This window comes from Panthera pardus, unplaced genomic scaffold (assembly GCF_024362965.1).
Source record: "Panthera pardus isolate Hobbes unplaced genomic scaffold, ASM2436296v1 HiC_scaffold_16, whole genome shotgun sequence".
NCBI classification, from domain to species: Eukaryota; Metazoa; Chordata; class Mammalia; order Carnivora; family Felidae; genus Panthera; species Panthera pardus.
The window spans coordinates 90,709,841-90,732,265 of NW_026526721.1; the positions used below are offsets into that span (position 1 = coordinate 90,709,841).

The following is a 22,425-nucleotide window of genomic DNA, read 5'->3' on the forward strand; positions in this document are numbered from 1 at the left end:
GTAAGCCGAGCTGACAATAATTAGTATTATTTCAGAGAACTTCAGAATCTTTTTATAAAGACTGCTAAGTCAAAGACAATATTAAACATTTCAAAATTCCTTTTTCATTTACTTCAATAATTTTTAAACTCAAGCTGAGATTGTGACAAGGTATTGCACAGAAAACCGAATGATGTTAGAGCATTCGATAAATGAAGATTCCAGAATCTATTTTGATTTGTTTTATAAGATATTAAACTTATCAAAATCTCTTACTTCTACACACATCAAGTTGCAAATTATCCCCAGAGTACTTTCCTTTATAATTACAAAAAAAAAAAAAAATCCAAAAATAATTTAAAGCCAACAACTGAAGTACCTTCACTTATCATTAACTCTCTCCTGATTACTAAATTCACTTAATAATTATATGGCAAATGCAACTTCTTTAAGGTAGAAGCATTTCAATACTCCAAGAAGATGGATGTGAACTATTTGTAGATCTACCAAGGAAACATTTCAACTCAGAACAACGCAAAAGCTCACTGAAAAGCTTTCATAGAGCTCACAGGGGAAAATCGAGATAGAACTGATCTCACAAGCATTCCTTGGCTACAGGAGGTTTGTGAATCAAGGTACTTGATTTTCTACCTCAAACCATAACATTCAAATGATTTATTATAGCTCTTGTTTACAATTTTATGCATTTTCCTGATATATACTGATTATTCATTCTGAAAGTGTGTGTGTGTGTGTGTGTGTGCATTTATACTCACCCTTTTACAGTGGAACATATTACCAGAAACATAACATACATAAAACTGCCAGAGAAAAGAGAAAAAAAAAACAACAGAAAATCTATACACATTCTTGAACTTTAAAATAAGAAGTAAATATTACTCATGATCCTGACACAAAGAGCGACAAAGCCCGGTTACTCCTCAGTTTATTGCAATCTCTGATGTACCTGCAGGTACACCTGTACATACAGGTGATTTACCTGCACAGCCTGGAATAGCCTCTTCACGTGGTTGCCAAATAGTTAAAGATATTTTACACAAAATAATTATTACATGAACAACATTAACAACCTAAATACTTCCCACATATCTTTCCAAGGGAAGACATTACAGAGACAAAGTATACGTTATAATCACGTGCATATGATTTTCTCCATAAAACATATATAAATAAATGAATAAATAATTTCATAGAATTATGCTAAATAAGTATTTTAGCTTGTTGTTTTTCCTCAATAGACTGTACTACATGACTTTTTTAATTCATCTTTAAAAATGCTTGTTAATAGCATTATATATGCAGCATTTAACAAAATGTTTTTTTAGGAAACATACAGAAATAACAATAAAATTCTGGGATTCTTGAGCAGATTTAGTGGATAAGGGATTAAAGGAAATAAAGAAAAGAAACACAGGCATTCTGGAAGGTAATTTAACTTTAGAAAATGAACACTACACTTTTATGACCAGGCGTGTCTATGATCATCTGATTCTCATATATGTTTTATTTCATGTAGTCATGTTCAATTAAATGCCCTAAATAGAAAACTGGGTGGTTTAGGGATTTCTTGATGGTAGCTTCACAAGACATAACTAAACAAATAAAAATGTTATTAGTAGATTTAAAAAATATCTTGATCAAAATGTCTCTTGTAAAGGTGACAAATAATTCAGACAACAGTAGACTACTAGAAATCATAGCAACAAATAAGCATTATGTCAAGTTTTTATTTGTTTTTAAGAAGGACCTTTTCTCACTCAAAAAAGTGAAATGTGTGAGCCACCTTGTATTGTTTCTATCAACAAGGCTAACCATAGAAGCCCAGTCAAGCCAATGTCAACAAAGCCAATCCCTTCAAAGGACAAAGGTATCTGATTAAGTAAGACCTGTAAAATAAATCCCCTCTCCCTAACTGATAGGCTCTCCTTTGAGATCCTGTTTTCTACCTTAAAAAAATGGTTAGATTAGTATATTAATACAAAGACACTTAGCTGGTAAATCCCAGAAATGGCAAAAGTTGATTACAAATAAAAAGTCCATAAGAAGAGATAAAATTAAAACAATATTCGTCAATGTTGGTAAAGATCTAGCATGAAAATGCACGACAAGTCGGTCACACCATTTCTCCAGCATTACATTGGAGAGTAAAGATAAGACTTTTCCTACTCTCCACCAAATTTGGGTTTCTGTGTTGGTTGAGTTTTTGAGCTCAAGAGACAGCCAGCTTCTTTTGAAACTAGAAAATTTGCCACCTCTTTTCCTCACACTCAAAGCACACCCTGAAACTCGGCAGGGGCACAGGCAGGCATACACACATGCACACACACACTCACACACATGTGTGCGTGTGCACGTGTACACACACACACACACACACACACACACACACGAACACTTTGTAACAGAAACTGCTTAAATTTCGGATTGGAAACATTTCAAAGACTGTTGGCACTTACCTTGCAAAGATGTGTTAGGTAAACTTGCTTCATTCTCTCCCATTTTATTATTTCTTTTTAAAGGGGGCCAAGCAGTTTCAAATTGTGTCAGTTACCCTGCAAGCTTTGTGACCTTCTGACTTTCTACTGTAGTATTGTAACAGTATACTACCTGCTTTCTTCTGTGAATAATTACCATTCTGCTTCCTGAGTTACCTGGGCTTGCAGGACCTGTTTTACTATGAAATGAGATCACATCCTTTGATCCAATGTACTGCTATTAATGTGTACTCACATTATATGTGAGCTATTAATGTGTACTCACAAAATGTGGCTTTGTTTTAGTTTTGATATTGACTTCTAATTCTCTACTTTCACTTTAGTCTAGAAACGTATTTACATTTTCCCTGAATGTCAATACTACCAACACACCATGGTGCAGGGCCAGAGTTTTGTTTGTTTTTTAGTTCTCCTGACCTGTTTCTCTTATAGAAATAAAAAAAAAAAAATTAAAGTGAATTTTGCAATGTTCGTTTAAAAAAATACAGAGACATAATGAACAGCATGGGAATGAATCAGTTTTGTGCAGTGGTGGAAAGACAGTCTTTGGAGTATCTTTAGTACTAGCTGTGGAACTATAAGAGGGGGCTAGAACTTCTTTGAGTCTCAGTTTGCTCAACTGTAAAATGGGGATGGTATCTATTTCCAAAGGTTCTTATGAAGACTGAAAGCAATAATGTATGTGCTAAACACTGAATGGCAGATGATAAACACAATAGAGGCAATATTTTCCCTCCTCCCCTCCTTTTCTTCCTTTTCCTTTCATCTTCTTCCTTCTTTCTCTTCCCTTGTCCTTCCTCCCTCTGACAAGTGGAAAGAATGCCCAAGTAGAGCACTGATGTCACTATGTCCTGAAGGCAGCTGTCCTACTTATTAACTGAGAGATCTTTAAAATGTGATACAATCCAATCTTGGAGCGCCTCAAGGTCCTCATTTGTAAAAGGATACTGGTATTTGCATTGCCTTTTTACCAGGAACAGAATGAGTATTAATTTAAACTATTGTGCTTCAAACAAAAAATAAGCTCTAGCAAAGATAAGCAACAAATCAGAGATTATCTTTACTCATTTGTAAAAGTGAGAGAGGAAGTACATCACAAAAGTAAATCAATTTATTTAAGCTCTGTCTCCCATAAGGCATCTAGAACAAAAGACAATCTCTAACTTCTCCCTCCAGAATTTCTTAAAAATTTTAGCTTTGTTCAGACTAATTTAAAAAAAGCCCAAGGTTCAAACATCTTCTCCTTTAATGGTTCTTTAATTTTCAATTTGAGAAGAATCTGTATACCATGTTTGCTAGCTTATTAATGAAAACATTGATTATATAAGTTATGTAAACAGAAAGGTAAACAACTAGAATAGGTACTCTCAAAAATATTAGCAATAAAAACAAACGTGACATAAAAAAATCCTCATCACAGTTAATTTACATTTTTGTCATTACTTCTCTGGGTCTCAGTTTCTTCATCTATAAAATGATCTGGAACATTTACTGTCTAAGCTCCATTCTCTCATGATAAATGACAAAACCTCTGATTAAAATCTAAGTTGTGGTTCATTCCAGAATAGAGTAGTCTTTTGCCTACTACAATTGCATAATGTATATATTTTGCTACATACTTTACCAAATATAACTGGAAATTGAATGTTTTCCAATAAAACCATAATCATCACATTCTGAATTCCCCCATAACAGGAGAAACACACATATCAATCCTCCCTCATTATAACAACTTGGAAATGTATTAACATACCTGTCCCAGGCACCTAAAATTAGTCAATAACCAGTATAAAGCACCTCTTATCTACAAGTTGAATTATGGAATGTGTGAAGTTACATTGAAAGTAGAATAAAGAAGTCCTATTCTAAGGCAGAGGAAAAACATAAAAACACCAGAACCCCCAAAAGTGCTTGTAGCTGCCCAGAAAGTAACATAAATGTATACTCAATTATACTGAAATAGCTTCAATACGTATAAAATGCCATGCATTCACTTACTCATTCACTCTCTTTCTCTTGTGCTCCTCATATGTCTGGAAAATTCTCCTCTCATCACTTCCTCTTTGCTTTACTAATTCATATGCAGGAATTCTTCTTCAACCTAATCTTGGTTGAGACTTCCTCTATATGCTCCCAGATGCTTCTTAACAACTTGGAATTTTCCTTTCACCATGGCTCTTATCACATTATATTGTATTGTATGTACTGCTTATTTCTGTCCTTAGGAGCTGTTGTGCTAAGAGACCTTTTCTGTGCCCACCACTATATCCCTGTAACTGTGCTTGGTAGCACAGTTCCTACCTCGTATTATTCTTTCAACAAATGTTATAAAGATGAATAAAATTACCATAATCAGAAAGGGTGAATTGAGGGATCTCAAAGAAAAGAAAGACATAGATTGGCAGAGAAGATGATGAAATATAGTCCAGTAGGAAAAAAATGCCAAATTAAATTTCAAAAGTGAAAAGAAATGGGGGTAACCATTTAGGTTTATATGCAAGAGAAAATAATTAAGAACTGGAAGGTAAAAAGGGATTAGGACATTTATGAGAACTCCCAAAAAATAATTAAAGTAAATGAAAGACGAAAAAAAAATAATGAATGCATTCATTTAAAATATACATACCCGCACTCATACCAAAACCAAATAACATTGGTAGCATTAGCCAAAATAACTTGACTGAATGGTGAAAGGAATAGTAATTATAAAATTAACAAGACTTTTGGAATATTGGGAAGAAAATCTAGGAGAGTGACTGAGATAACACATTTTTTTAAACCACTTAGATGACTTAAGAGAAAACAACATCTACAGCCATATAATCTTTTTGTGTTTCTAACATTATCTTCTTTTTTTTTTTTGTAATTTTATTTACTGTTTAGAGAGAGAGAGAGAGACAGAGTGTGAGCAGGGGAGGGACAGAGAGAAAGGGAGATATAGAACCTGAAGCAGGCTCCAGGTTCTGAACTGTCAGCTCAGAGCCTGATACAGGTCTCGAACCCATGAACCATGAAACCATGACCTGAGACAAAGTTGGATGCTTAACTGAGCCACCCAGGCGGGCCATCTAACATTCTATTTCTAAAGCAAACTTCAAGGAGAGAGTGGTCACAGAGAAGGTTATAAATGTTATCCGTTATCTCAGAGTGCAGTTTCTACCGAGAAATTACCCAAGAGGAAGAAACCAATGTTAAAGTTTAAATCTGTCATGGGCAGTTATTAAAGTGATTATGTAGTTCTGTTTTTCAAGGGAAGATACATGTGAAAATTTGGAAAAAAAATCATGAAGTCATTCAAAATTATGAATGTTGGCATTGTCCTATAAAACCTGGAGTCCCGGGTATGTAAAAGTCACACATTTAGTAGTTACATAGACGTGGTACTTATCTTGTCAACAAGTAGGAGAACAAATAATCTGGTCAAATTATCCATATCCATACATATGGATATCCACAGATATACATGAAGAAAAAAGGATTAGAACTATCAAAACTGTAATCTTCTAAATCACTATGAGGAGGAAATTCCATGGTTAGCAACCAGAATGGATCTTTGAGATTATCCTTTCAAGAATTAGGTAGAGGTGCTTGAAGAGTGCCAAAATATACCACTCTAAAATAGGTCTCATTGGCATATGGATTATTTTGAGCTAAGTGCCCCTGAGAACCAGCAGACACATGAAAAGTTCTTTTCCTCCTCTCACTGCCTAAAAATAGAGTATAAATTTCTTCTTTTGTAAAGAAAATTTACATGTATAAAGGAAATTTCCATTTGTAAAAGTCGGAGACAACTCTTACCACTTGAGAAACAACCTTCCTTACAATGCATTTTCTTCCCTTTTTCCCATAACTTGCCTCTCTTTCCCAGGAGCCCCAACCCCTTTCCATTGTTTAGCCTAAAATGGTGTAAACCTCAATCATCTGTCTCCTGGAGTCCCATTTCCTTGTGAGACTCCCATGTAAATCTACAGAATTACAACTGTTCCCCCATCCCCCTTCTCTTGTTAATTGTTAATCTACTTTATCAGTTTGCTCAAAGGCCCAACCAGTGAACCTGGGAGGGTAGAGAGAAAAGTTTTTTTTTTTCCTCCCATACACGCTCTTTTATCAAGAATATATACTGGTGGTGTTTATTTCATGCATTTTGGAATAAAGTAAACCTAGTTTCTATCCAGTCCTGCTCCAATGTTTCAACTGTGTCAGTCTGTTTCTTCATCTCTAAAGTGGAACTAAGTAACAGTATTTTGAAAGAAATTAAATGTTCATTTAAATGTTCAACATGGTCCTGACTGCCTTAGTCTCTAGAGCATGCAACTCTTAATCTCAGGGTCATGAGTTCAAGCCTCATATTCGGTACAGACCTTACTTTAAAAACTTCAATCAATCAATACTCAGCATGGTATCAGGCAAATATAGGATGGTTAGTTTTTAAACATCACCTCAAAATAAATCCCCGATCCTGTCAAACCACCCCAAATCTGACAAATATTTCAAATATTGGAAACAGGACATAAAATTTTCTGAATTGAGCCTAGTTTTCTTAAAATTCTTTCTTGATTAAAATAAAGCTGTCAACAGTGTAAAAATGAAAAAGTTTGCACCCTGGTATGATGAACCATTTGGCTTTAGACCCAGGCATTTCATCACTTAGCATTAAAAAAAAAAAGGCCTTTTAAAAATGTTTTTGTTTTTTGAGAGAAAGAGAGCAGAGTAGGGAAAGGGCAGGGGATGGATAGAGAATCCAAAGTGGGCTCTGTGCTGACAGTAGAGCCCCGTGTGGGGCTCGAAGTCACGAACCATGAGATCACGACCTGAGCCAAAGTCTGACGCTTAACCAACCTGAGCCACCCAAGCACCCCAGCAGTTTTGATTAAAGATTCTTTGTTGAAGCCGAAATTTTGTTGTTTGATGGTAGCCAAGACTTTCTAGTTTAGGGCTGTCTGATGCTCACAGCTGCTAAATGCTTTTGAGTCCTACCAGAAATAAGACAGGTCAACTAAGAAAGGGGGAGAATGTATATACCATACAAGAAGAATGGGTAGAGATAACAAGATTTTCTCATGCTAAGCAATATTTGCTGAACATATTCCATGTCCTCTCTTCCAGATCTGGGTATGACCATTTACCCAACTGCCCTAGACAGAAACCGGATTTATCTTTAGCTCTATCCTCCCACATTCCCCAAACAGTCCTAAGTCCTTAACAATTCCATGTCCTAAATGTCATTGAAATTCATCTTCTTAACTTTCCATATCCTCTAGGTAAGGTCATTATCATCTCTTGCCAAGATAGAAACTCCCTAAATGAATTCTCCCTCTCCTCTAATCCATCCTTTCTATATCTGTTGAGTCATCTGACAGATAAAGAGTGATCTTCCTAAAACACAGTCATGTCATTTCCATGCTTACATATGTTCACTGGTCCCACAGCTTACTCAATAATGTCAATACATTATCACCACAATTTCTATCCCATTGACTGCTAAATCCCATTATCATCTAATTCATTTAACTTCAGCTTCTCTGACATTCCCAAGCACATCTGATATTAATTCTAATTAGTTGAATACATAATATGTACATAATCAAATTTACTTTCCTATACCTGTGAATATATATAAAGCTGGTCAAAACAATTAAGGTACACTCAGTGCTTTCTATTAGGATTGACTGGTGAGCAAAAGTAACCTAACTAACTAAATTTTTAATTCTCTATCTTTTTTTCTTCATAAAATGCATATAGAATCTTAAGAAAATTTGTATTGATGGAGAACAAAGAAAGCAACTACTTCTTTCAGTAGTAAGATATATCTATCAACAAGGAAACAAGTAATAATTAATGGCAAGGAGAGTATTATCATTTTCATGATCTTTCCACTACAGTTTTATTAAATGAAAAAGCCAAGGAACTATATAAATTATATGCTAACACACACATGCACACACAACAGAGTTGCTTAACAATTACTGGTGGTTTATAGGCTATTTCACATAATTAAGATATACAATGACTCATCTAAAAATAACAGACACACGGAGATGCCAAGTTGGAAGTCAGGTGGGAGTGACACTACAAAGCATTCTAATTTGCTGCTGGGAACAACACTCTTCCAGTTGTGGAAGAACTGCATAACAAAACATTAAATGAAAGCTTGTAATCATAGTGTATAGTGACTTATGCACTTTTTATGAGGATCCCATGAAATCTTGGCTTACATGCCAGAAAATTTTAAAGCAATATACTCTTGTTAGCAATCTTAGCCTCATCCATGTGAGTCTACTGATAGTGGGAAGACTAGTTATGATAGCCATCTAAGTATCATCTAAAAAAAAAAGAGAAAATAGTAAAGTTTAAATGTATATTTAATACTATCATGGAACTATAAAATGCAGTATACACACACACACACACATACACACTTGATTAATTTATGTAGAACTATTCAACAAACTCTGGCAAAAATCCCTCAAGAAGAACCCTGAGGAAAGCATTAAATGAAGACACATGCTAACTGCTGGGGACAACATAGAATGATGGACTTTTCAATTTGAGAATGTTAAATCTACAATAAGGCTGGAGAAAAATCTCCAGCTAAACCCCTAGAACACCAAAGTTAAAAGGAACACCAACGTGATAGAATGATTTATCTAATCTTTTTAAAATGCAATCAGAATGCTCAAATGATATTAGCTTGGAGATAAATTTATTTGCTCAAATCACCCCGAAATGACCAATTCTCAAAAAAGTTTCATCTCCATGTCAAACAATGATCTAAAACAGCTCTGAAAATATGTTACCAGTACAACTTAGTCATTCATGATGACAGTTGAAATGTCTTCCAGTCTTCTGCCTCTTAGCCTCAAAGAGCAAGACAAAATGAATGCCAACTGTGCTTCAGGAATTTGGCAAATACTAACTAGATGAGAACAACATTTAACAGCTGTTGGGGGTAATGGCCTTCTCTGCTAAGGTGAATCTGAGGTAAGAGGTGAGGTTTCTCATTGTCTTTAGAAACATCCTCTCCCTTTCACTTAACATCTTAGTAATAGAACACAGTAGTAACTTAAACAATCACTTATTAAATTTAACAGGTTTCAATTCATGAGTATGAACAAAAGTGGTCAAGAATAACTAATTATGGGAAACCAAAGAGAAAGAGTTTATCATTTTGTTACATAATATTTCTTTAATTTTTAATTCCTGGGTTTTTTTTTAATGTTTCTTTTTCTTCTTCCTCTTCCTCCTCCTTTTTTTGAATAAAGTCTAAGTGGAATAACAAGCTTTCCTAGGAAAAAAAAAAAAAAAGATTCCAGCAGAACTACTTTTGTTCAACATCATAATGGGCCACTACTTTCTACTGAGAATGTTTTCTTTCTGAAAGCTCTTCTGCTTTCCCTGCTGACTACCAGCCAGCTAGCATTGTTGCAGGATTAAAGTCTCCAACCTCCCCCTAAGTAGCTAGTACTTAAAATAGACTTTCTCTCAACTGAATGTCTGTCTTTCCTATGGTGACCAGATTTACAAAATGAAAAAAAGAAAGGAAAAAAAGACAAATGAGGGGAGATAAACACAGCTTTTCTGGATGGATTTTATAGAACAACAGGCTAAATGGGTAGAAATCTATATTAAAAAAAAGTATTCCTGGGACACTGGGAAATATGGTATCTGATCACCTTGGACAATGAAGAGATCACATGTAAGCAATTTTAAGAATGAATAAACATAAAAATAGAGATACATATGCCATTGCTAAAGGTACCTCTAAATAGTTATTATGCCCCTCCCACCTCTTATAAAACTTTCAGTCTTCCTATAGCCTAACATATCAATTTTTATTTCCTTAACATTTCTTCTTTAAAAAGCTGGGCAAATACGGCTCTGTTTTCCAATTCTCAAGCAGGTATTGAGAGCATTTCTTAGTGCTGTTTTTAGATCTGACAGATTCATAAGCATTTAATTAATACTTGATTAATTGAAAACATAATTATATTTCATCTTTCTCCAAAAATCCTTAAAATCAAAGTGTAAGGGAGATTATTAATTACATATGTTACTAGTATTCTGCTTCCTTCCGAAGGGGTCAGGATATGCCGCCCCAAAATATGACACTTTGGCATAAGGACTGTTTTGAGCTAAAGGCAATTAGCTCTCTGCCTTCTCCCCTTTCTATTTACATGCAGGACACAAGTTTCCATCTGTAATCATGTTTCCCTCTCCCTTAGCAGGAAGAGAATTACTGTGGAGACAACTCTTAGTACCTCAGATAACTCCTATCTGAAACAAAACAAACAAAAAACTATTAAATAACCCTTGTTTTTACAATGTGATCCCTCCCCTCCCCATCCCATAACTTACCTCCCCTTACAGAAACCCCAAACGCATTTTCCTTTGTCTAGCCTAAGATAGTATATAAGCCTCAAATTCTGTATCCTAGAATCAGATTCCTTTGTGAATTCCCAGTATGTATGCATGTAATTAAACCTATTTTTTTCCTCCTGTTATCCTGTGTTTTGTCAGTTTAATTTGCAGGGTCCCCATCACTGAACCTAAGAGAATAAAGAAAAAAAGCTATCTCTCCTACCCCTCTTTTCTTTAGTTTTCCAAAAATCTAAAAAACTCTTTTTACTTCAGATTGGTGATAAATCAAAAATTATAATATTTTAAAGTTCACAACGGTTTGAAGAAATGAACCGACACTGAATTACCCCTATTAGCACCTAATGAAACACTAGTTAAATGGTGAAAACAAAGATGACAGTGTAAAATCCATCAAGAAACTGGAAGGCAATTTAAATTATTAAAGTTAAAATTAAAGAGAACATTCTACTTTCTAATTTAAGAGTTATTTTATGACACCACAAATCTAACCTTATGTGCCCTCAGACATTTGTTTGTCTGGATACTTTTTCTAAAAAAAGTTCTGAATGATTTTAGGTGAGTTATTCGTTTTCCAGTGGATCCAGTCTTGTTTGATTTGTTACTTATTTATCCTCTTAAGCATTTTAAATATACAACCTTTTACTTTTTACAACCAAGTCACCTGAGCTTTCTCTCAATTTCAGTGTCCAAATATAATGTAAATATATAAAATTGTATCAATATAATAGCTCATCTTCACCAACAAGTTAACCTACTCGAATTGCTTTATTTGAATTTCAATTTGGTAATGAGTTAAAGATGATTCCATTAAGTGGCCCATGTCAATGGAGTTCAGAAATTTTCTGATATGAAGAGGAAATTGCCTTTAGCAATGCAAGTAAACATTTTTTTAGATGTTTATCATACTGGCTGTCGCCATCAGGGCTCTGTGTGTGCAGCTTGCCCTATACCATAGTGTAAGTAAAGCCCTGTTGCCACCACCTAAAAAAACAAGAAACAAACCAAACCATTTCTTGTAGTTCTTGTCCAATAATAAGGAATTCTATCAGTTTATCTGAGAAAGTCCTTACTTAGCTTTTATCCTTAAGAGATATTTTTTTATACATTGAAATATTTATTTTTCTTTCACATTTTATGTATTTTCCCCCCTTTGTCATCTGGGTTACAGTTTCTGGCAAAGGAATCTGTGTTTTTTCTTATCCTTTATGTTCTTTATGCCATGTGTCTTTTGCCTCTTGCTGTTTTTATGTATTGTCACTTGTTTTTAGTCAATTTGATTATTATGTGACTTGCTATAATTTTATTTGTGTTTCTCATGCTTGGAGTTTGCTGAAATTCTTGGATTTGTCCACTTATAATATTCACCAAATTCTAAAAAAAAATCTGCCATTAATTGCTACCTTCAATATTTTGTCTCTCCTTCCTTCACTCTTCTTTCCTTCTGGTACTCTAATTACACACACATTATAAAAAGACACATAGATATAGATGTAGATATAGATAGCCAAGCAGTTCCCTGGGGCCCTGTTAATTTTTTTCAGTCTTTTTTTTCTTTTGTATTTATGTTTGAATAGTTTCTTTTGCTATGATTTTCAGTTCACTAATGGTTTCTTCTGGTTTACTATTCTACTATAAATCCCATCCAGTGAAATTTTCACTTCTAATATTTTATTTTTCATTTCTAGAAACTCTAATTGGAACTTCTAACATTTTCAACATTCTAACATTTCTAAATTGTTCTGGTTTTTCCCCCTTATTAGGTTGTTTGCCTTGGTATCATTGCAAATATTGATAACAGTATTATTATTATTATTTTTTTTTTAATTTTTTTTTTTCAACGTTTATTTTATTTTTGGGACAGAGAGAGACAGAGCATGAACGGGGGAGGGACAGAGAGAGAGGGAGACACAGAATCGGAAACAGGCTCCAGGCTCCGAGCCATCAGCCCAGAGCCCGACGCGGGGCTCGAACTCACGGACCGTGAGATCGTGACCTGGCTGAAGTCGGACGCTTAACCGACTGCGCCACCCAGGCGCCCCTATTATTTTTTTTTAAGTAGCCTTCACATCCAGTGTGGAGCCCAATGAAGGGCTTAAACTCACAATCCTGAGATCAAAACCTGAGCTGAGATCAAGAGTCAGACGCTTAACAGACTGAGCCACCCAGGTGCCCCAATTAACAGTAACTTTAAAGTCATTTGCTAATTCCATCATTCTGGCTCTATTCCTATTTAATTTTTCTTCTGTTTATGAGTCTCAATTTTATGCTTTTTGCATGACTAGTAATTTTTGATTGGATACAGAGCATTTTGACTCTATAACTTATATACTGTCAAGTGATGAATTTTTTTTATTCCTTTAAAGATCCTGGACTTTTAAGTACCCTGAGTAGGACTTTTAAATCAGCCTGATTGTTTGGAAAATTATTTTGTAGGGTTTTTTTATTTTTATTTTTATTTTTTGGCAGGCCTAGAGTAGACTTTACCCTAGACCTAGTTTAGCCATACCACTAATATGTATGAGACTTTTTAGAGCTCTACTGGATGCTTTGTGCAGTCACCAGGTTTTTCTACCCTTATTGGCAGGCATATGAATGATTCGTAGCTGGTGTGAACTCTGAAAATAGTCCAATTTAGAGCTGTCTCATAATTGTACTTTCCCAATAGTTGTTCTTTGCTCAGTATCATGGTGTTTCACCCTTTGCACTTATTGGTATTCAGTTAAGTCTTCAGAGTGCTCTTCTGCAGATGCCTGGAGCTCTTCCTTTGTGTAGCATCTCTTATCTCCACATATAATGATGGCTCATTCTCCTCATAGTTTCATCTCCTTCTCCTCAACTCAGGATATATTTGAGTTCTTCCTTCCTTTATCATATTCTAGAAATTGTCTCTGGGTAGAAAGCCAGGGCTATTTTCTAAGGCTCATTTTATTTGATCTCCTTTTTCAGGATCACAGTCCTAGGTTTCCTGTTGTCCAATGTCTGGTGGTAAGAATTGTTTTAGATATTTTGCCCAGTTGAATTGTTTTATGGCAGAAGGCAAGTTAAATAGAATTTACTCCTTTATAGACAGAGCAAAAATGGCACAACCTTTCTGGAGGGCAATTTTGCAAAACTGTATCTAAAGTATTAAACAAAAATCATACCATTTGAAATGTCACTCCTAGGAAATTTTCCAAGACAATAATCAGAAATATGTGCAAATTAGTTTATGTAACAACATCTGTTAGTGTTGTTTATAATATTAAAAAATATATAATTAATTAAATGCTGACTATAGATTTTTAAAATTAATTATTATACAGTAGTATAGCGGAATAATTTGCAATTGTTAATACAGAAACATTCATTGACTAACAAAATGTCCAGAACATTGCTGCATTATATTTTTGTCACGATATATAATATATGCTAAAAATATTACAATTGTCATTATATTAAAGAATGATTGGTGATTGTCAAATTTCTTCCTTGCATCCTTCTTGAGTTTTTTTGAAGTTTATTTACTTTGTGAAAGGGAGCGAGTGGGTAAGGGGCAGAGAAAGAGGAAGAGAAAGAATACGAAGCAGGCTCTACACTGACAGTGCTCAATCTTGCCAACTGTGAGATCATGGCCTGAGCTGAAATCAAGAGTCAGAGGCTTAACTGGGCCACCCAGGCGCTCCCTTCTTGAGTGTTTATATTTTAAAACTAGTTATATATTACTTTTATGATCAAAATAAAGCATTTATTTACCATTGTGAAAAAAAATTAAGTCTTATTTATGAATCTTGACTGTTCTTCAAAATAGAAAAATAAAAGAGGTCCTCAAATGTGCTTTCAATAAATCCATACAGTTTATCTCTAATTTATGTTTATAAATGGAATTTGAGTTTGTTATTCTTGGTAAATAGCTAATAAAAGAAACATTTATATGTGTATAAATAGGTACTCAATAAGTTTTAATAAATTTAGCTGTTAAGGAAAGAAATTTTTGTAAACTTCAATAAGAATTCCTTAAAAGAACCTAGGAGAAAAAACTGTGCTATAATTAGAAAAATATAAAATTTGGATGTTCGGGGTGCCTGGGTGGCTCAGTTGGTTGGGCGTCCGACTCCAGCTCAGGTTATGATCTCATGGGTCATGAGTTCAAGCCCCGTGCTTGAACTGACACTGTGCTGACAGCTTGGAGCCTGGAGCTTGCTTTGAATTCTGTGTCTCCCTCTCTGTTATCTCCCCTACTCACACTCTGTCTGTCTGTCTCTCTCTCAAAAATACGTAAACATTGAAAAAAAAAAAAGAAACTTGGATGTTCTATTTATGGGGGGTGCTGGTGTGGGGGGGGAGATAAATATCACTCAGATTTCATAGCTTCTTTCCTATACCCTTATACTTTTACAAAGACTGATACACCATGTTGATTTGGGAAATTTTAGTACGAAAAGGAAACAGCAGGTCAGCAGAACAATTCTGTTTGAGCTGGGAAGAAAGCAGACAAGAAGCTACCTAAGAAAAAACTGTCATTCTCCAGAGAACTAGTAAAATAAGAAAATTAGCTTGACGTTTCTTGTTCTTTATAAAACACTATCTTCTTATAATCATTAATAGATTATCACCAGAAAAAATACAGACAAAAAATAAAATTTAAATAATAAATTATTCCATTGTCTTAAGTATCCAGTATTAAATCCCAGAGACGGGAGGAGAACATGGGTAGATATAGATGTAACATAGATGTAGAAAGATATAGATATAAATATAGTCAGAGGTATAGACATGAATGGAGATATAAAATCTAACAATGCACAGACCATTTTCAAACACATTTTTTTCTGTTAAAATTACCCAGTAAATATCATTCTACTGATGTCTTTTTTATGGATTTGGGAGTCAGATAAGTGTACATTTAGGTCCTGGCCACAACTTACTCCCAGTGTGACCTTGAACAAATTATTTCACTTCTCTGAGACTCATTTATTTTTTTTTTATTAAAATGGAGAAAACACCTGAGCCTCCATGTGGATTAAAGGTGATAATTACATATGATAATGCAGGGCCTGATTATTATAGGTTCTCAATAAATTTTGGTTGTAATACAGATTGTTGTTTTTGTTTTATTATTATTATAAGACTTACAAGTAACTGTGATATACAGCTTTTGGAATATTTTCCTAAACCCCAATGATCTCTTTTCTAGTCCCCAAATCCACAGGGGTAGAACATTTTGTTCTATGTAATATAGTTCATTCCACAGGTTACAGCTGACCGAACCAATATATACATAAAACTCTATCTAGAAAGACTAGAGATTTTTCCCCTTGCAATTCTGATTTGGACTGAAGGTTAAGGTTAGGCTTAAAATTTAAGGTTAGGCTTGTAACATGTAAAGTCAGGAGCTACGTGTGTAGCCATGTTCAGCCATGAGATGAGGGACCCTTAGAATAGCTATTCACAGAAGGGAGAATAATGAAGCTGATTTTTGGAAGAAAAGGAGATAAGAGGGAAAGAGAAATTAGTTTGGATTACAAGTGGATTTTTCATTAGTTTTGTTGTTTCAAAGGCCTAGCCCTTGGATTCCATGAATAGACAGACCCTTCTTGCTTCGATGAATGTGAGACAAATACCTCTTTGGTCCTATACCAATTAAATTCATAAAGAATGGTTTTGAGAACCTGTTCTATTACTCCCAGACCACTTAGCCTGACCAATGATAATGATATTCATCAGAGACTATTAAAAAAAAAATTATGGAAGAACTGATGAACAGCTTTCTTTGTAGAGAGCAACTGCTGTGATTTAAGACAAATTCATCTTTTCTGCGGGGAAGACTGGGAGAATGGTAATTTTGAGTCATAAGCCTGAGTAGAGTAACCTGAGGGAGATCATGTAGAAAGTTTTAGAATGTAAAATATGTTTGCTATCACTGAAAGGCAAAAAAGGAAGCATCCTGCTTCATGCCTTACAAAGCTTAACCTACAGAAAATAATAGTAATCCAGAAGACTGGATTTTTTTAATATTAGACAGTCCTAAGTTTACATACAGTACAATGGTCCCTAAAGATGTCCATGTCCTAATCTTTAACTCACTCTTGGTACTTACTAGGTTACATGACAAAAGAGAATTAAGGCTGCACAGGTAATTAAGTTTATTAATCAGGTGACCCAGAGATGGAGAGATTATCCTGAATCATTCTGAAGGGTCCAATCTATTGACAAGAGTCCTTTTTTTTTAATTAAAAAAAAAATTTTTTTTTTAACGGTTACTTATTATTGAGAGATAGACACAGAGCGTGATCAGGGGAGGGGCAGAGAGAGGGGGAAACACAGAATTTGAAGTAGGCTCCAGGCTCTGAGCTGTCAGCACAGAGTCCGACGCGGGGCTCGACCCCACAAACTGCAAGATCATGACCCAAGGCGAAGTCGGTTTCTCAAGCAACTGAGCCACGCAGGTGCCCCGACATGAGTCCTTAAAAGTAAAAAAGGAACACAGAGAAAGGAGGTCAGAGAGGTGTGATATGAAGAAGACTTGATCTGCTATTGTTAAGATGGAGGAAGGGGATGTAAGCCAATGAATGCAGGTGGCTCTCAATGGTGGGAAAGACAGATTCTTCCTCAGGCTTCCAAAAAGGAACACAGTCTTGTAGACACCTCAGTCTTAACCCATGAGACCCATGTAGGACTTCTGATCTATAGAACTAAAGGGCAATGATTTAGTTTGTTTTATTTTGTTTTGTTTTAAGCCATTAAGTTTGTGTTAATTTCTTACAGCAACAATAGAAAACTAATACAATAATATTTCTAATTACTGAACTGGAATCATATTTGTGACTTAAAGTAACTATAGGTATGTTCTATCCAGTAGGAATAAAGGTCATGACATCTGTCAGGGTTTTCATCCAGGAAAGGTGGACACTGAATCCATAAAGTTTAAAGGAATAAGGGAAAACTACAATGAATTTAGACTGTGAATATATCATGAAGGATTCTTGCTCAATCTGCTAGTTATAATAAATATGCTTTTATTAATTTTTTAATTTATTTAGGCTACAGTTAGCTTGAATTAGCTTTGTTCTTTATCACCGAACAGTTTTAATGACTAGAGCTGTTCAAGATAATTATCCCAACAACAGGTACAAATGGCCTCAGGCAGGGCTGTTGAATACCACAGTCTTAAAATGAGAATGATCTAGGGTTTTTAATTTATTTTTTAACAAAAGTAAATCATAACACATGCTGTAAAAAACACCTCATTTCATCCTCACAATAATGTCAAAAAAGCCAACACCATGTTATATACTGAGACATCAAGGTTCAAAAAATTTAAATATCATTGCAAAGGTCGTAAGTGATGGAAATGGCATTCAAAGACACTTTGGTGTCTTTCTGACACAAAAGCTTTATCATTCATTCATTCAGTACATGTTTATTGATTACGCACTATTTACCAGATACCATGCTATCTAGCTTGCTGACATTTAATAAGGCCTCATTGCATGGCAAGTAATATACATATACTAACTCATGTAATCTTTGTTCTATTATTATGTCCATTTTACAGATGATACCCAGATAGAGTAAGAAACTTGTCTGAGGACTTGCAAATGACATAGTCAGGGTTTACTCTAGGCAGTGTGATTCTTAGTGACTTTTAACCATTTATCTCTACTGCCGCCTGTCCTAGGGCTGAATATACAGATATGGTCTCTGCTGCTGTCAAAAAAGGTTACATTCTAGTTGGAGAAACAGATGAGAACAAAGTAAGTAAACAAGTACTAGCTATAATACGGTTTATAAGAAAAGGGCAGGATGTGATTAAAAGAATAACAAGATGCCAATAGTTGTTTAGGGAAGTGATATTTAAAATAGAGATAAATGTGAGGAGCCAGCCATAGAAAAGTTTTGAGAGTGGCGAGGGTGGTATATCAGGCAGCATGAGAGAAAGCCCAGAGGTAGAAAAGAACTTGGTCCTTTCTTTCAGTTGAAGAAAGGACACTGGGTCTGAAGCACAGGAGTCGTCACATAAGATCAGACCATAAGAATCGTAGCAATAAATGGTCAGATTTAATATTGGTTTTATAGCTCTTCATTATGTGAAATAAGATTTCCCCACAAATTAATAAAATTAATCAAAAATCTTATTTTCAAAATGATTTATGCATGTGTAATAAAATAAATCATTTGACTGTCTTCCATTTACCTATTTGGAGGCACCAGCATTGCCATTTGCTCACACATGCGAGCAAAGCACCGCCATTACGGAACATCAGCTCTTCTAGCTGCAGACACAAAGGCCTCTAGAGTCTAAATAATCACCAGATGGTTCACTTGCTCAATTCATTCCGAATTTCCTAGTTATGTGCTCAGTGTTAACTCGTGGTAAATATACTAAATTAACTATCATTTTCACTGGTTATAAGTAAAATCAATTATGTTGATGCATGACATATAAACTATTGTAAATAGCTCCAGGTAAATATGTATAACTTTTAAAAATTTAATTCACAAACTAACATATCCACTCATATATTTGAAATGTGATTTACTAAAATGATATTGCAGGGGCACCTGGGTTGCTCAGTTGGTGAAGTGTCCGACTTTGGCTCTAGTCATGATCTCATGGTTCATGGGTTCCAGCCCTGCATCGGGCTCCATGCTGACAGCTCAGAGCCTGGATCCTGTTTCAGATACCGTGTCTCCCTCTCTCTCTGACCCTCCCTGCCTTGTGCGTGAGCGCACACGCTCTCTCTCTCTCTCTCTCTCTCTCTCTCAAGAATAAACATAAAAAAAATTAAATGATATTACAAAAAGAATAATTTGTACTACAGGGAAAATCTATTTTTTTTCTTTAAGAGTAGAGGTTTGTGAGATGGGATTGTTCTTAATATCTACTAGATGAACGTGCTCTTGGTTAAAGATCATGTGAAAGTATCATTTCCTTTTTCCAAAGTAATACATATAAAATCTGTTGACCAATGTATTCCTAGTGATTAAAAAATTCTGGAACAATCTGTTTGAAGGTATTGAAATAATACATGTTACTGTATATTTGGGCTCAGTGGTGTTTTGCAAATTTCCTCTAGGAATACTGCAGCCTTATACTCCAGCAAGAAATATAAAGCATTTGCTTAACAAGAATTTGGGTTGGCCAAAAAATCCTTCAAATGGAACATTTTAATTAGAACCTCTCAGTGAGAAAAACTCTGTTTTCTTTTTCTTTTTCTTTTCTTTCTTTTCAGTTTTTATTTTAGAGAGAGACAAAGAGAATGTGAGCAGGGCGGGGGGCAGAGAGAGACACACAGAGAAATGGGAGAGAGAGAGAAAGTGAGAGAGAGACAGAGAGAGACAGAAAATCCTAAAGCAGGCTCCACACCTTGCTTGATGTGGGGCTCAATCCCAGGACCCTGGAATCATGACCTGAGCTGAATTCAAAAGTCGATGCTTAACCGACTGAGCCACCCAGGCACACCTTATTTTTTATTTTATTTTTTTTTTAAGGAAAATAAGAAGAATTGTATTTTATGTCCTTACAAAAAACAAAACAAAAACAGAGAAATCCCACACACTTGGGAAGAAGAGCAAACCTGGTTTTCAATTATATCCACTTTGATGGCAGTAAATTCTTCCAAAAGCATACATTTATAAAGATATAAACTACTTTAATCTTTGACATCCTCCTAACATCTTTAAGAAATAACCTTCAAAAAGTACACGTAAGTGTTATAATCAAGCGGAAAGACAGGGATAGACAGGAATTCTGTGTATTTTTCACTTTCATTTTTGTCCTATTTATTTGGGAAAAATTCGGTGTTTTCACTATCAGTAGATCAAGAAAGAAATATAAGTACTTTTCACAGAGACACAGGGACGAAAAATGAATTGTCAATGGAATGCAAAATAAAAGAGCCCACACTGTACATCCTCCAACCTTGTAGGCCATCAATTGTTTCTCCAGACCTTCCATGTACCCACACACTGATACTCTTGATTGGTATCTGAGAATAAGACACACCATCACACCTCCTGCCTCTGCACATACATTTCCCTGTACTTAGGATGCATCTACACATACCACAGGTAAATATACCTACAGATACATGACATACCACATATAATTTAAGACCCAGCTCATTCTATAAGTCACTCCTCTGAGCTGATTTTCTCTGGCATTCTCCCTCACCCCAGAACCCAGTGTCTGCCTGGGGCTACATGTTCCTGTGACAGTTATGCAGCTCATTTGTGGGCAGAGGTTACAAATATCTATCCAGAAGCCAGATCAGCTCTGGCAAACATTATATTTGACCCAGAAGGTGTTGTTTTCATTTTAAACTGGTCCAATATTTTGTATTTTATTATTTACCATAAAATTCCAGATTTCTAGTGTTGCTGCTGAAAACAAAAAACAAAAGCAATCTTCCACATTTTCACAGGACCAAAAAACAGGAGCAAAGTAGCTCCTGTGTAATAGTCAGGAACTATTAGGTTTGCCCCTTTCCCTCTGGTCTCCCCCTTCTGGGTTTGTCAGTTCTCAGGTAGTGTTGTATTTGCAATGTGTATGTGTGTATTTTTATGACAGAGAACCATTTCTTTGTACCTAGACCACTCAACTCACTTATTTTTTGTCATATTGCCTATACATTATTTGACTTTGATACCCATAGGCTGTGGGAACGTGATCACAGAAAATTTAAATACATATGTCATTTATTACTACCATTATCTTTATTACTGAAGCCATTTTAAACTATGACTTCATGCCCTCCCTTCAAATTCATTTTCAGTGCAACTAAAAATACCTATTTATCTCTTCCCCAGCTGTTCTGTTTAACATGTTACACATGTAATGACCAAAAGAGAGACTGTCAGAAAGTAAAGCTATTGATAATTCTCAACCTGGGTAATTAATCCATATATAAAAAAAATTAGTTTAAACAATGTCCCACGTTCTTACCTTCCTCCCAGATAATTGGCTTCCTGCCCAGCATTAAACACAGAAGGCCCTGAGAAACACCAGAAGTTCTACCATAAGCTTCTGGAATCAGCTGACAGCTACAGGGCCCACTGGGAAGTCAGAACTCTGTATAATTGCCTGAAACTCCTCCAGGCCTAGCTAGGCTTGGTTTCAGTGACTAGTGGTTCATTTGCTCAATCTGTCTCATAGCTTACCAGGGGAAAACTGGCTTTTCATCACTTGCAAAATGAGAAATGTTACATGTTTTGAAAATGTAATCAAACTTTCTCCAGTCTCTGTGAAGGGTACAGAAGAGACCATGTGTTTCTGTTTAAACACTAATAAAAAGAATGGCAAACAGTACCTGATCATCTGCTATGTGCCAAGTGCTGAGCTAGGTGACTCATACATATTTTTTCATTACACTGCTCAACCTTGAGCTGGGAACTGTCATTCCTATTTTTATAGATAAGAAAGCTGAATCTTAAAGGTAAAATATATTGCCTATGATAATAAGATTAACAACCTGAAATTCTGGCATCTGTATAGGTTTGATGCCAAACATGTACATGTGCTGATTTTACTATATTATTCTGTGCCTTTGCTCAAGCATTCGAGTCTACCAAT

The 22,425-nt window shown here is 35.2% G+C and overlaps 1 protein-coding gene across 4 annotated transcripts in view; it reads right to left on the minus strand.

Annotated features, from left to right (window-relative positions):
* The window catches only part of NAALADL2 (N-acetylated alpha-linked acidic dipeptidase like 2), a 1,333,736-nt gene that overhangs the window by 912,507 nt on the left and 398,804 nt on the right, over positions 1 to 22,425 (minus strand). For 2 of the 4 annotated variants that reach the window (XM_019463208.2, XM_019463207.2), the window contains exon 1: positions 2,457 to 2,667. The exons of the other annotated variants lie outside the window; for them this stretch is intronic. In XM_019463208.2, the coding sequence (XP_019318753.1) occupies positions 2,457 to 2,499 (43 nt within the window). In that variant the 5' untranslated portion in view covers positions 2,500 to 2,667. Of the gene's footprint in view, positions 1 to 2,456; positions 2,668 to 22,425 lie in introns of those variants that run through there. 4 annotated transcript variants of the gene reach the window in all.